The 14,896-nt window shown below is 38.3% G+C and overlaps 1 protein-coding gene and 1 long non-coding RNA gene across 3 annotated transcripts in view; one reads left to right on the forward strand and one right to left on the reverse strand.

The window, feature by feature from the left end:
• LOC124876252 overlaps window positions 1-881 on the reverse strand; it is a 39,040-nt gene extending 38,159 nt beyond the window's left edge. The window contains exon 1 of the long non-coding RNA XR_007040252.1: window positions 92-881. This is a non-coding gene — a long non-coding RNA (uncharacterized LOC124876252). The remainder of the gene's footprint in view (window positions 1-91) is intronic.
• Window positions 882-1,789: 908 nt separating this feature from the next.
• On the forward strand, window positions 1,790-14,135 carry ndfip1l (Nedd4 family interacting protein 1, like). Of its 2 annotated transcripts, none has more exons than XM_047379729.1 (7): window positions 1,790-1,976; window positions 6,163-6,250; window positions 8,163-8,278; window positions 9,710-9,797; window positions 9,907-10,031; window positions 10,308-10,374; window positions 13,288-14,135. In XM_047379729.1, the coding sequence occupies exons 1-7, from the start codon at window positions 1,947-1,949 to the stop codon at window positions 13,389-13,391; spliced, it is 618 nt and encodes a 205-aa protein (XP_047235685.1). In that variant the 5' UTR covers window positions 1,790-1,946; the 3' UTR covers window positions 13,392-14,135. The 2 variants fall into 2 exon arrangements, with proteins under 2 accessions (XP_047235685.1, XP_047235684.1); XM_047379728.1 differs by having other exon boundaries at window positions 1,793-1,976; window positions 8,163-8,290.
• The last annotated feature ends 761 nt before the right edge of the window (window positions 14,136-14,896 follow it).

A 14,896-nucleotide genomic window follows, 5' to 3' on the forward strand; every position in this document is an offset into this window, starting at 1 on the left:
GAAGGTGCTCTGATCAGATGAAACCAAAAGGAAAAGTTTTTGTTCGCATGCAAGACCCATTGTGTGGGGGAAAATGAATATTGCGCATTACCCTGAAAACACAATATCCTCAGTGATACACGATGGTGGTTGCATCATACTGTAGGGATGCTTTCCTTTGGCAAGGACAGCAGAGCAGGTCAGAGTTTGCAGGGCAGTCCTGAAATAAAAGGTTTAATGTTTGAATGGCTCAGTTAAAGTCCAGAAGTCAAACCCCAATTAAGAAATCTGTGGCAAGACTTTAAAATTGCTGTTCACATATGGTCTCCATTCATTCTGAATAAGCTTGAGAACGGGCACAAACGTCAGGCTTTAGAACGTCAAAGCTGGTAGAGACATTCTCATAATAACTAGCATCTGAACTGCATTGAAGCTCATGGTTGTAAAGTGACAAACGGTAAAAATGTTCAAGGGGTATGACCATTTTTACAAAGCATTCTCTATCAGTTCGTGATGTGAGTTTTCACGAACGAATCGATTCTTTTGAACGGTTCCTTATGTTGAGCGATAGGACTCGAGTCTTAGTGAGAGCCATTCTTTGTTTTTACTACTTTGCTTGCTTGTAATGCTGCTTTTTCAATTTAACTTAATTTCAAATTATAGTACTTGGGCAGTTAAAGACGAAAACTGAAAGCGTGTAGGTACGAGCATACAGCACGCATGCTCATTGCTTACAATTGCGTTGCCTTAATTATTATATTTAATGGTGCAGGAGGTCATTTTTGTTTCGGCCAAAGCAACTCAAGTGCACTTTATTCTCTTCTATTTTGTTTAATTTTGCTTTCCTTATTTTGTTTCTGTATTACATATAGCATTAAAATGCTATTAATGCACACAAAACTTGTAAGAACGACATGGATATTTGATAGTTATGTTTTTATATTTTATACCTAATTTTATGAAAAATATATACATGTAGATTTTTTTGCATGAACATACTGTGGTTCTATTTTGCACCTTTTAAATAAAACAATTAATCTTACTTAATACAGATGATTTAGTTTTAGTTGTAAATGTCCCCTACACATGACTGGTTTACCAAAAATGAATATGTTTAACACTGTGTTAGGGGAAAAATTGCTTGTTCTTGAAAATATGCACATCTTCAAAAACTGATCATTTGTACGGCTTTTTGAAGTGAAGATTCGGTTCCCTTTAAAGAGCCATAAGTCACATCAGTGAGTTCCTCTGGGTGGTTTCTATTTCAGACAAACATAGCTTCCTCAAGGCATTATACATGCCATTATGATCTCACACCACTCTTGAAATTGATAGGCATTTTAATGAGATTTTAGCTGCCATTGTTCAAAGTTTTGGTCATTTACATCTCTAACATGTGACATACACGCAACATGGAAGTGTATTTTTTTGTATTACTTATACTGGTTAATGCGAGTATTAAAAAAAAAAAAGTTTATCTTTAAAAATTGTTATAGCTGGAAATAGTTGCTCCATTTTATATCAAAACGGGGCGGAAGAGGGTTTGTTTTGGCGAATGACGTCAATCATTTAAGCCTTAATGAAGTTAGCGGAAAAAACGAAAGCTAACAGTATTACTTTTCAAAGTGAAAGCCCGTGAATATTTTATGGAAGTCGAAAATGGAACAAAATGTATGTTAGAGGGAGATTATAAATAAAATTTAGCTTTACAGCTGCTTAGAAAATATAGAAACAAATATATTTTGCGCAGCACTGCTTATATCGCGAACAATGCCTTAACCCTAGCCGGAAGTAACGCGTGTTCTGCGTGTTGGACCTTCACGGTATTACCAGCTTCATTTCCTCGAAGAGAAGCAGTTTTCCATTTTGTTGACTGTTGTCAGTTTTAGTTTACAGGGTTACATCATTTTGTCCTCATTTGGGTGGAATTATCTGTTAGCTGTAGATTACCTGCCGTTTGGAGCGGAATGGCGGAGTCGAGCGTCAGGTATCAGCAGGTAGGTGACAACACAGCAGCGTCCTAACTGTCGCCGTTAGCTCTTCGCTGTTAGCCACCCGAGTAGGCGTGTTTGTATCGTGTCGTGTTCTTAAAAACGGACGTGTATTATGTTGGAGATATGGATATCGGTCTCGTTAAAACATCTAACTCCATTTCGTTGTGTGGGATATCCTTGTCGTCGATGGAATGTTGTTAAAACGAAGCTTACGTAAACACACAAGCGAAAGACGCCGACCTTAACCTCCGATTCGACACAAAAGGAAAGGACTTTTCCACTGTTTTAAGTGATCTAAACTTACTTTGATCAGTTGTAGTTCAGCCACTAAAGTTTTTAAAAATAATCTGACCGAGTTAAAATATTTTTCACATTCATAACATATTCTTTAAAGTTTTTACTCTTTGAAAAAAAAACAAAAAAACCCGATTTAATGCAAATGTGGCCTTAAGATCACCTTAGATGAGATCTTGAAAGTGCTGTTTTAAGCAGTTTCTCCAACAACTATTCCACTCTTAGAAAAAAAGACAAATAATAGGGTTGAGCTTAAAAACTGCAACACTTAAGACTGTTTCATTGTGGACTGGATTATTCCTCTTTGGTCGTAGATTCCTAAAAGTACTCTTATTTACACAAAGAAATAAAACAAAAATGTAAAACACCATCTGATTGACTTTATTTTGAACTGAAAAGAAATAATTCTTCCTACCGCTGCTAAAATATAAAGCGTATTTATTAGGGCAGTTGTAATATGTAACATTTATTGGTTACTTTTTGTATATTTGTTACTTTTTTACATAGATATAAGGAAAAACATCTGCCAAATATAGTAATATCCAAGTACTTATACATATTACAGTTCTACTCTTCAGTTTTCCTCTCCACTGTCGCTACATGCTCATCCAGTAGAAGTGAATGGTACAAGTCACCGACTCAATGCAATATGCTGGGTTTCCTTACATAGAAAAGTTTTTAACCAATTTGAATAATAAACTGAATCCGACTACACTGTTTGATAGTTAGGATTAATTGGAATGTACTGGTCCTTCTCAAAAAATTAGCATATTGTGATAAAGTTCATTATTTTCCATAATGTCATGATGAAAATTTAACATTCATATATTTTAGATTCATTGCACACTAACTGAAATATTTCAGGTCTTTTATTGTCTTAATACGGATGATTTTGGCATACAGCTCATGAAAACCCAAAATTCCTATCTCACAAAATTAGCATATTTCATCCGACCAATAAAAGAAAAGTGTTTTTAATACAGAAAACGTCACCCTTCAAATAATCATGTACAGTTATGCACTCAATACTTGGTCGGGAATCCTTTTGCGGAAATGACTGCTTCAATGCGGCGTGGCATGGAGGCAATCAGCCTGTGGCACTGCTGAGGTCTTATGGAGGCCCAGGATGCTTCGATAGCGGCCTTTAGCTCATCCAGAGTGTTGGGTCTTGAGTCTCTCAACGTTCTCTTCACAATATCGCACAGATTCTCTATGGGGTTCAGGTCAGGAGAGTTGGCAGGCCAATTGAGCACAGTGATACCATGGTCAGTAAACCATTTACCTGTGGTTTTGGCACTGTGAGCAGGTGCCAGGTCATGCTGAAAAAGGAAATCTTCATCTCCATAAAGCTTTTCAGCAGATGGAAGCATGAAGTGCTCCAAAATCTCCTGATAGCTAGCTGCATTGACCCTGCCCTTGATAAAACACAGTGGACCAACACCAGCAGCTGACACGGCACCCCAGACCATCACTGACTGTGGGTACTTGACACTGGACTTCTGGCATTTTGGCATTTCCTTCTCCCCAGTCTTCCTCCAGACTCTGGCACCTTAATTTCCGAATGACATGCAGAATTTGCTTTCATCCGAAAAAAGTACTTTGGACCACTGAGCAACAGTCCAGTGCTGCTTCTCTGTAGCCCAGGTCTGGGGAATGCGGCACCTGTAGCCCATTTCCTGCACACGCCTGTGCACGGTGGCTCTGGATGTTTCTACTCCAGACTCAGTCCACTGCTTCCGCAGGTCCCCCAAGGTCTGGAATTGGCCCTTCTCCACAATCTTCCTCAGGGTCCGGTCACCTCTTCTCGTTGTGCAGCGTTTTCTGCCACACATTTTCCTTCCCACAGACTTCCCACTGAGGTGCCTTGATACAGCACTCTGGGACCAGCCTATTCGTTCAGAAATGTCTTTCTGTGTCTTACCCTCTTGCTTGAGGGTGTCAATAGTGGCCTTCTGGACAGCAGTCAGGTCGGCAGTCTTACCCATGATTGGGGTTTTGAGTGATGAACCAGGCTGGGAGTTTTAAAGGCCTCAGGAATCTTTTGCAGGTGTTTAGAGTTAACTCGTTGATTCAGATGATTAGGTTCATAGCTCGTTTAGAGACCCTTTTAATGATATGCTAATTTTGTGAGATAGGAATTTTGGGTTTTCATGAGCTGTATGCCAAAATCATCCGTATTAAGACAATAAAAGACCTGAAATATTTCAGTTAGTGTGCAATGAATCTAAAATATATGAATGTTAAATTTTCATCATGACATTATGGAAAATAATGAACTTTATCACAATATGCTAATATTTTGAGAAGGACCTGTATGTACATAACTTGAAATCTGTATGATTCTATTGAATTTCATTTTTAAAGCGCCTTGAGACGTCATGTGTTGTGAATTGGAGCTATATAAATAAACTGAATTGAATTGACTTGAAGTTGTACCACCGGGAATTTAACAAGTTGATATTAGCTGATTCCTTGGACAGGTAGTCACCCGACAGTCGGTCGATTAGCAAACGTTTTACTAGTAGTTTAACCACTGTAGTTTTTAAAAAGGTGATGGGCGGCACTCCTTTAGTTTGCAAGCCACGATTGTCTGTTTTTGTTTGTTTTATTGATTGTTTTTTTTTTTATGGCTGAAAATTTGGTCTTGTAGTAACCATCTCAAAGCCAGCTGACCAGCAATGTGCAGGGGAATTTAGTTCTACTCTGTTTTCCATACATACAAAGAAAACCCCGGTCACTCTGGCACTTTTTCTGGCATCTTATTTAAGGGACTTTTTTGTAACTGTAACTTTTTAAAACCTTTACATACTTTAATAGCAGTAACCAGCCTGTCCCTTACTGTAAAATGACTCATTTTGATTATATTATTTAAATTGATTTAAACACTACATAGTATAAGGGATAAATTTAAGAGCTGTAAAGTATTCATTGTGTCTGTAGCTGAGAAGGTTGACAGATGTGCTCAGAGAAAACTGCTCTGCATGTTAGTGCCCTTGATTAAGACTTAAAGCCAGGTCTTCCAACAGGTTTTATTTGCCTTGCAACTTATAGGTCAATCATGTAAATAAACATAAAAACAGGAGATGCAATAGAGCTGACCATTGATAGGAATATATTTAAATTCTTGGTCTTGCCCTTCCCTTTATTATGGCTTTAAACGTTTCATGTTTATATAGCCTGCATGGGGCCACATGTTATAGTGGTTATTTATGGAGAAACATTAAATGTGGTTTTACTTGGACAGACCTGTGTGATTCCCCTTTCCTGAAGCTGTGATTATCTAAATTTTTGTATTGCTCATCCTCAGCTCTGATAAAATCTTTTTTAGATCTTTAAAATAACGTTTTTCAAAGGTTTAAAACTGTCTCTGTGGCCCTCCCCAGAAAAACAAAGTAATATTAATGTTAGTTAATCATTTCTGCTTGGTTTTATAATTATGATTTTCCGGCATGACAGAAATAGGTTTGACTTGTGCCTGAATGACAGAAAAAAGGCTGGTTGGGGGTTTCATTTATCATTTTTTCTGCTTTTAATAAAGAAAACGACAAGGCAAAAGTGAGAAATGAGACGTATGATGTCCATGCTTATTTCTTGTGAGATTTTTATACTTTACCTTTCGAAAGCTTGTTGTTGACTCATAATTTTAAGATTCACTTGAAACTTGACATTATGTGACAATGATCATTTAGCACCAGAATTAAACTCCTTATGTTATGGCTAAAGTTGCCCTAAAAGAGGCACGGCCTCTGGAGGCTATAGTCCTTGATGCGGCCGTCCCAGGTTCGAGTCCCGGACAGGTCTCTAGTGCCAAAAAAAAAAAAAAAAAAAAAGGATGCCCTAAAAGAAAAGGGCACATCGACTGTGTAAACTTAAATTTTGCATCTCCTTCTTCCAGCTGCCCAACGAGGAGGAGACGGAGGAGAGTCCCGAGCTTGCATCCGATGCTCCCCCTCCATACAGCAGCATCACACTGGACAGTCCTGGTAAAACCGTGGCTCATTGGGTGGATTTTCTGATGCTGAGGTCTTTTTGTGTCAGTAGCATACTGCGGAATTACAGGTCCTTCTCAAAATATTAGCATATTGTGATAAAGTTCATTATTTTCCATAATGTCATGATGAAAATTTAACATTCATATATTTTAGATTCATTGCACACTAACTGAAATATTTCAGGTCTTTTATTGTCTTAATAAGGATGATTTTGGCATACAGCTCATGAAAACCCAAAATTCCTATCTCACAAAATTAGCATATTTCATCCGACCAATAAAAGAAAAGTGTTTTTAATACAAAAAACGTCAACCTTCAAATATTAATGTACAGTTATGTACTCAATACTTGGTCGGGAATCCTTTTGCAGAAATGGCTGCTTCAATGCGGCGTGGCATGGAGGCAATCAGCCTGTGGCACTGCTGAGGTCTTATGGAGGCCCAGGATGCTTCGATAGTGGCCTTTAGCTCATCCAGAGTGTTGGGTCTTGAGTCTCTCAACGTTCTCTTCACAATATCCCACAGATTCTCTATGGGGTTTAGGTCAGGAGAGTTGGCAGGCCAATTGAGCACAGTGATACCATGGTCAGTAAACCATTTACCAGTGGTTTTGGCACTGTGAGCAGGTGCCAGGTCGTGCTGAAAAATGAAATCTTCATCTCCATAAAGCTTTTCAGCAGATGGAAGCATGAAGTGCTCCAAAATCTCCTGATAGCTAGCTGCATTGACCCTGCCCTTGATAAAACACAGTGGACCAACACCAGCAGCTGACACGGCACCCCAGACCATCACTGACTGTGGGTACTTGACACTGGACTTCTGGCATTTTGGCATTTCCTTCTCCCCAGTCTTCCTCCAGACTCTGGCACCTTGATTTCCGAATGACATGCAGAATTTGCTTTCATCCGAAAAAAGTACTTTGGACCACTGAGCAACAGTCCATTGCTGCTTTTCTGTAGCCCAGGTCAGGCGCTTCTGCCACTGTTTCTGGTTCAAAAGTGGCTTGACCTGGAGAATGCGGCACCTGTAGCCCATTTCCTGCACACGCCTGTAACGGTGGCTCTGGATGTTTCTACTCCAGACTCAGTCCACTGCTTCCGCAGGTCCCCCAAGGTCTGGAATCGGCCCTTCTCCGCAATCTTCCTCAGGGTCCGGTCACCTCTTCTCGTTGTGCAGCGTTTTCTGCCACACTTTTTCCTTCCCACAGACTTCCCACTGAGGTGCCTTGATACAGCACTCTGGGAACAGCCTATTCGTTCAGAAATTTCTTTCTGTGTCTTAACCTCTTGCTTGAGGGTGTCAATAGTGGCCTTCTGGACAGCAGTCAGGTCAGCAGTGTTACCCATGATTGGGGTTTTGAGTGATGAACCAGGCTGGGAGTTTTAAAGGCCTCAGGAATCTTTTGCAGGTGTTTAGAGTTAACTCGTTGATTCAGATGATTAGGTTCATAGCTCGTTTAGAGACCCTTTTAATGATATGCTAATTTTGTGAGATAGGAATTTTGGGTTTTCATGAGCTGTATGCTAAAATCATCCGTATTAAGACAATAAAAGACCTGAAATATTTCAGTTAGTGTGCAATGAATCTAAAATATATGAATATTAAATTTTCATCATGACATTATGGCAAATAATGAACTTTATCACAATATGCTAATATTTTGAGAAGGACCTGTATATTAGCATTGGTCTGCATGGGAGTGAAGATCAATTTGACCAGAGAAAAATAAATATATATACTCTGTTACAGTAACTACGGTGATATATTTTTGTATTATCATGTTCCTCTCAGGTTACTGTATATATTACATGTTAAAAAGCTGCCTTTTAAAAATTCTGCTCTTTGAAATAAAATGTATAATCAGTTAAAATGATGTATGTGAAACTGTGCTGTTTTATCTGCAGACTACTTTGACAAGGAAGGCGGAGTTTTCCCCAAGCCTCCATCCTACAACGTAGCGACTACGCTACCTTCCTATGACGAAGCAGAACGAACTAAAGCTCAGACTTCTGCTCCCCTGGTAACTGGAAGAGTGAGTGGCTCACTTTTTTTTTTTCTCCATGTCATCTTGTTATCTGTAAAGGTCGTCTCACTCTCATATACACACGGGAGCGTGGCTTTTTTTTCAGACTCTTCCGGAGTTGCTCACAAGGCAGGAAGTGTACAGCGCCCTACTATGAGATGTTTTTGTGTTCCTTTTATATCTGATCTCATCTCTGGTTTGAAGGAAAGCAGTTTCATATGATTAAAAGTTGCTAAGCAGTCATGTGAAAGGAAATACAGTGATGCTTTCGGACATAACGAGCTCAAGTAATGGCTGTTTTAGTGCTCAGAATGAATGTCTAAGCTTTGTTTTCTAAATAAATTACAATAAAGACAGTTAAACTGCGGGTGCACTGATGTGGCAACATGATGCAAATTAACCTCAGACATGATGGTTTGATCCAGAAAGGTTTCATTTTGTACAAGACGGCCTGTTTTGACTTGTGATTTTTATTTTTTGATTGCTTATTGTCGTTGTGTTTCTCTGCCACACATTGCTTTGCTCAGCAGCAGCCTCATCACAGGGAACGCCTGGAGACTTTTGACGATATTATTCACAGTTCACTGGAGGTAACTTGGAGCAGTGTGTGATAATGGGAAGCTTATTTAGTCCTAGTTTGTGGTGTAAAAATGCCCCCACATCATGTTATGTTCTCAGTATCCCCTTCCCATGTGTTTGTAAAGTGTTAGTGATTCCTGAGTGAAGTTTTATAGAAGAACCTCAGGATGTGCTGAGCTTTAGGGTACAGTCATAGTGGTCGTGCTGATTTAGGCCGTCTCGTGATGTCTCCATTTGTCCACCAATAGTTTGTTATATTACTCCATTACTCCACACTCATAGTTTGGTTTTCTTTAGCAGCTGCTTTTCTGGGATAAATCACTGTGTGCAAGAATAAGTTGTCTGAAATTCAATATCATGGCTGGACTTAAACAAAGAATAATACCTTGCAGAATATTCACAGCCCATTTTGACAGTTGGTCATTTTGGCCTGGTCTCAAACCTTTTGCAGCCTCCCAACAGGTTTTGTGTCCGGATTATTTCCTATTCATCCGTCCTTCAATTCCACCATGCTTCACAGTGGGGATGGTGTGTTCAGAGTGATCTGGTTTTTCTCCACACATTTTGCACGAAGATCCACCTCTTTCCACATGTTTCTAAACAATATTGTAAGCCATTTATCCCTTTCCTCTCACTTCACAATTATCAGCTACTTAATGTGGGTCTGTGACATAAAATGTCATTTAAAATAAATGCAAATTGTTGTTTCAGTGACAAAATGTCGAAGAGTTCAAGTGCTGTGAACACTTTCACAAGGCACTGAAACTCTCAGGGAAGCTCTGCTAACGTCCTACTTTGCTAACATGTCTTTTCATCCATTTAAGTGTTTTCTGACTTATTTTGTTGCAGGATGAGGACTTTGTCACAAGAGATGATTTTGATGATGCCGATCAACTGAGAATAGGAAATGATGGCATCTTTATGCTCACGTTCTTCAGTTAGTAACCCTTTGCTTAAATCAGAAGGATATGAACAATTTTGACTGTTTGTATTTGGGACCATGAGCCTAAATCGTGCCATTTTTGTCTCCATCTGTCGTTTTTCAGTGGCCTTCTTGTTCAACTGGATCGGCTTTTTCTTGTCCTTCTGTCTGACCACTTCGGCAGCCGGACGCTACGGGGCCATCTCGGGCTTCGGACTCTCCCTCATCAAATGGATTCTCATCGTCAGGGTACGATAAACAAAAACCAACATCCTGCTGCACACGCACGCACACACATACACAAAAACACAATAAAATGTGGCTTTAATTACACACAAACAAATTAAAAACCTCAAACACCACTGTGGTATTTAAAAGTGCCTTCTCTGTAGTGGTCAGCTTGTTTGCGCTCAGCTATTTCCTCAAAGATCTCTTGAGAACCGCGCTCCTTTCTTCATGCGCTTTTGAACTGTCCCAAGCTGTATTTATTCTGACTGATTATTTGTGTCTGTGTTGGGTTTTTAGTTCTCCACATACTTCCCGGGTTACTTTGATGGGCAGTACTGGCTGTGGTGGGTGTTTCTGGTGTTGGGTAAGTAGCAAAAGCCTCTGCATTTAGTTGAATCCCTCACTTTGTCTCGATTGTGACACATTTTTACTCTCATGAGGTTTATTGCAGCGGTGTTGTAAAGTAAATGTTATTTAAATAGCACAGAATCCTGGAGAGATTGTTGTTTATATTATTAGAAAATCTCAAGGTTGAAACTCTTGGATTTAGACATTTAAAAAAGTTATTTTTTTAAAAACAATTATAATCTTTAATATTACTCATTTTTTTAACCACAAATAGGTTTTGGTTCACTGCCATGAATCCCTGACTGCATTCAAAGGTCTTCAAATTCAGGCTCTACAGAAAACAGCATCTACAAAACTAGTGGCATCAAGGGCTGCTACTAACTTTTATCTATCAGCTTACTTTTAAAATAATTTTCCAAAAATCTAAAGCTATTTTATCCAAGCTTATTTTTTACCACTCAAATTTAGATTTTTTATTATTATTTTTACATGCCACTAAAATATGGCTTAAGGCATTAGATGGCAACTCCAGCATGACTAATATATCGAAGTCTGTTTTATTTATGTATTTAAAAATAAAATGCTTGAATGTTTGGCCTGTTGTGAATGTCAAATATGAGGGGACTGAAATGGAAATAAACAAAAATAAGGTTCATTTCAGTATTAAGTGCAACACCAAAGAAAAATCACTCTGTCTCTGTTGTACTCTGTAAAACACAATAAAAAATATAGTATTGGAGTTTAATATGTGTCCATGCAACGTACATATGAATTGTATCAATTACCTACATGTTTTATTCATGAGTTTGTGCGATTTAAGTTATTAATTGAAATATCAACATTATTTACATTGTGAAATGTGTTTAAAACTGGATACAATAGAAGAAATATGCTCGGTTGGATAAAGTCTGTACCTTAACACACGCAGATTCCTGTCTAAATGTTGGTTCAAATATACATTCAGAGGAAAATAGATCACAAAGACAAAGTGTCTCACTTCGTAAGGCTTAGAATGGTCCATGGCGACTTCTGTCGGCACATTGTGGCGTCAGACGCTCGTACATCGTGCTGCCCTTCTGTGTTAAACCTGGGTAGCTGGCAGAGCGTACTGATCCTCGGTTTATTGTCGCTTAACCTAAAATACTAACAAACCCTATGCACTCCCTATGCCCTTGAAAACCTCTGCAACCCGGCTACTTCATTACTGATGCGGACGCTTTCTCCACCGCGATTATTTTAAATGGAGATTTTGACTGGTGCCGAACCCGGCAGATGTAAACTGTGCACACATGAACAGACTTACACATGCAGCCTGCAGCCAGGGGCTTCATCTCACACACAGCGATGTGGAGAAAAAAGTTATTTTTGTTGAACAGTTTAGGAAATCAAAATAGATAAATTCATTAAAATGTGTCTACTTTAATTTTTGATGCTGACTTGATTATTATAGTTGGAGGCATCAATTACGATGTCTGTAGTGTTACCCCTGCTGTTGATACTTTATACAAAAACCTTTTGATTGTAGGACAACACTTAGTTTTCTCTTACATTTCCTAAGGTTGGAATAACCAGAGAGAGCGGTCTTTGACTATTCCTTTGCGCAATCTGCACAATCCCTGTAGATCGTCCAGAGTCCCAGCTCCTATCCTGCGAACTCATATCGGCTGCTCACCTCACACGCTTTTTGTAGGGTTTAGCTCTAGCATCTGAGGTAGACGTTGAACAATGCTGATGCTGTGTCTGTTGATTTGGCCTTGTCTTTTGGATCATTATCTTGTTAAGAGACCAATTTTTAGTTCTTAGGAGCGTCCACAAGATTCTTATTTAAAGAGTACTGGTATTTCAAAGAGTTCATGATGCCACAGACTTTAACAAGATTTCCAGGGCTTTTGGTTGAAAGAAAGAAACAGGCCCACAGCATCACAGATCCTCCTCTTTACGTAACAGGTGGCATGAGGGTCTTTTTCACACGAGTCTTAGCATACTCAGCTGAAGTGTTTGTCAAAAAAGATAAATTTTAGTCTAATCTGACCAAAGCCCACAGTTCCTGTTAAAGTCTGTTTAGAGTTTGGTTTACATCACACTCTTGTGATGGTAGGAAGGAAAAGGCTTTTTCTTTTCTAGAATGTCTCTATTTGTGCGGCAACTAACAATTAATTCGCTATCAGAGATGCTATCTGTAAAAAATCGGACAAGTTTAAACTTGTCAAAAAATCTGAGATTTTTTACAGAGTTTGAACCAGGTGAAGATAAAGCTGTACCACTTAAGGAGTTATGGATAAAGCATATTTACAGAGAAAGAAGAGTTTTCATCTTAAATGCAAAATGTATATATTTTTTGTACAGTTTTGGCCTAATTAATGCTCTAAGTGGGTTCTTTCAGCAAATGTTCCAGAATCTGCATACTTCAGTAAACAATTATTCGATTACTAAATTAGTTGAGGATTATTTCAATAATCGATTAATCATGACTAGTCCAATTAATTGTTTTAGCTCTATTCTCCATAGCAACTGGTTATCATGTAGATGAGCTACTTTATAAAGTTCCTAGACATTAAAGTACTGTATATACTTCAGTTACTTTCAAGGAGTGGTTAGAATGTCCAATAATGTGGTACAGCTTATTTTGTTACAATGATTTCTTAGTATAGGATGTTTTCCCCATTGAATAAATTTACTTTAATTAAAGTTTAAACTTCTACATTTTTTACTGTGAGATTATACTACTGCAGTAATGGATCAAATGGTTTTAAAGCATTTTATTCATTAGTAGTGAAGCTGGTAACTGTGGGAAGTACTTCTAACGTTTAGCACCTTTTTCATTTATTGTTACAGCTCCTTTCAAACATAGAGTTTTATCATTATTTTAAACATGAAAGTTGGTTTGTTCTTTTGTTTTAAGGCTCCTGTTTTTTATTTTTCTCTTCAGGCCTCTTGCTCTTTCTCCGCGGATTCATCAATTATGTCAGAATCCGTAAGATGGCTGACGCTTTCTCCACTCTGCCCCGTACCCGAGTCCTATTTATCTACTGAGCCCACAAACAACTTTTATTTGTTGTTATTTTTCATGTTTCTTTTTACATTTTCCAATCAGAAGGGGCCAGGAGCATATTTTCCTCTCATTGAAACAAATTGAACAGTTAGACATCAGTCGCTCCATTTTTGGTGTAAAACGCTCTACAGCACTTGCGTTGTTAATGGTGAACTGTAGAGTGCTTTCTATAATTATGAAATTTGAAATGTTTGAGTACCTTACTCACAGTTCTGTTGTAGCTGTTCTCTCTTTCAGCCACCAGGGGGCAGTATTGTATGCGTTATTTTTCCTCAAATAATGGCTCTTCTGCGCAGGAAGACGCCGATTCTCAGCCCAGGGCTCTGTGTGTGATTCAGGGGATATGGGATGATGCTTTTCAGTTTAATGTGCTTTTACCTTCTCTGACCAATGCGGTTTGTTGCTAATGAAATAATAAGCCATGCAGTAGATGTAAAGGGAATATTTTTAGGTTTATATATTTTTTTGTGGGTTCAGCTGCTAAGAGGACCGTTTAAAAAGCAGGTAAGGGACCACATTTTACCATAAAGATATTTTTTTTTATGCATTCAGAAATTGTCTACCTACCTGGTGTCAGAGATATTTTTACCTTTTTATTATCTGCTAAGATGTTTAAGTTGATCACAAAAAAAACAAAAAACGTTTGGATTTGTTTATAATTTGTTATCTGGATTTAGATGTGCAGTGTGACATTTCAAACTAATAAATCATTGCAACACCTTAAATTAGTCTTGGTCTGCTTTTGGTTGAATGACCTTAGTAAGATTAAAGTATGTATGTTAAGTATGTCTGTTTACTGAATAGGAAATAAAGTGGAGAATGTGATGTTTCTGGGTAAGTGGTTATAAAAGGAAAGGTGATCAGTAAAACTGTTCTAAAATCAGGAATGTGTGTTTCCATTCGTATTAGAGAGTGATTTGTTCTCACAGGACTTCTTGAAATGGAGTGAAATTAATTCAAAAGTTAAGATTGAATCTTGACAGAAAGGTGTATGATTATTGTAAACAACTGAAAAATATTAAAAAGGCTCTTCCAGATTTTGATTGGAGTGGCCTTGAATCTAGCTCTATGGAGGATTCTATGCAGTCTGGAAAAGTTTGGAATTTAATTTCAGTATTTTCCAGTTATTGATAAGTATAGGAAAATACTATTTTTTTTACGTTTCTTGTGTCCAGCCTTCATCCTTCATGTCCTTCCTTTCTTATATTCTTCCTTCCCTCCTTGTGTTCCTTAATTCTCCCACGTCCTTCTATCCTTCCTCAATCATGTCTTTTGTTCTTTTTTTTTTTTTTTCTGTAGCCCTTTTATTTAACCCCTTCTGTCCTTTCTTCTGGTTTTTCTTCTTTTCTGTCCATTCCTTCTTTTGGCCTTTCACGGCCCTTTGCTTTTGACCTTTTTTTTGTCTTTTCTCCTCCCTTTTGTCCTTCCTTCTTTCCTTCCTTGGACCTTCCTCTTCATTTCCTTGTGACCTTCCTTCCTGCCTCCC

This window comes from Girardinichthys multiradiatus, chromosome 11 (genome assembly GCF_021462225.1).
Source record: "Girardinichthys multiradiatus isolate DD_20200921_A chromosome 11, DD_fGirMul_XY1, whole genome shotgun sequence".
Taxonomy (NCBI): domain Eukaryota; kingdom Metazoa; phylum Chordata; class Actinopteri; order Cyprinodontiformes; family Goodeidae; genus Girardinichthys; species Girardinichthys multiradiatus.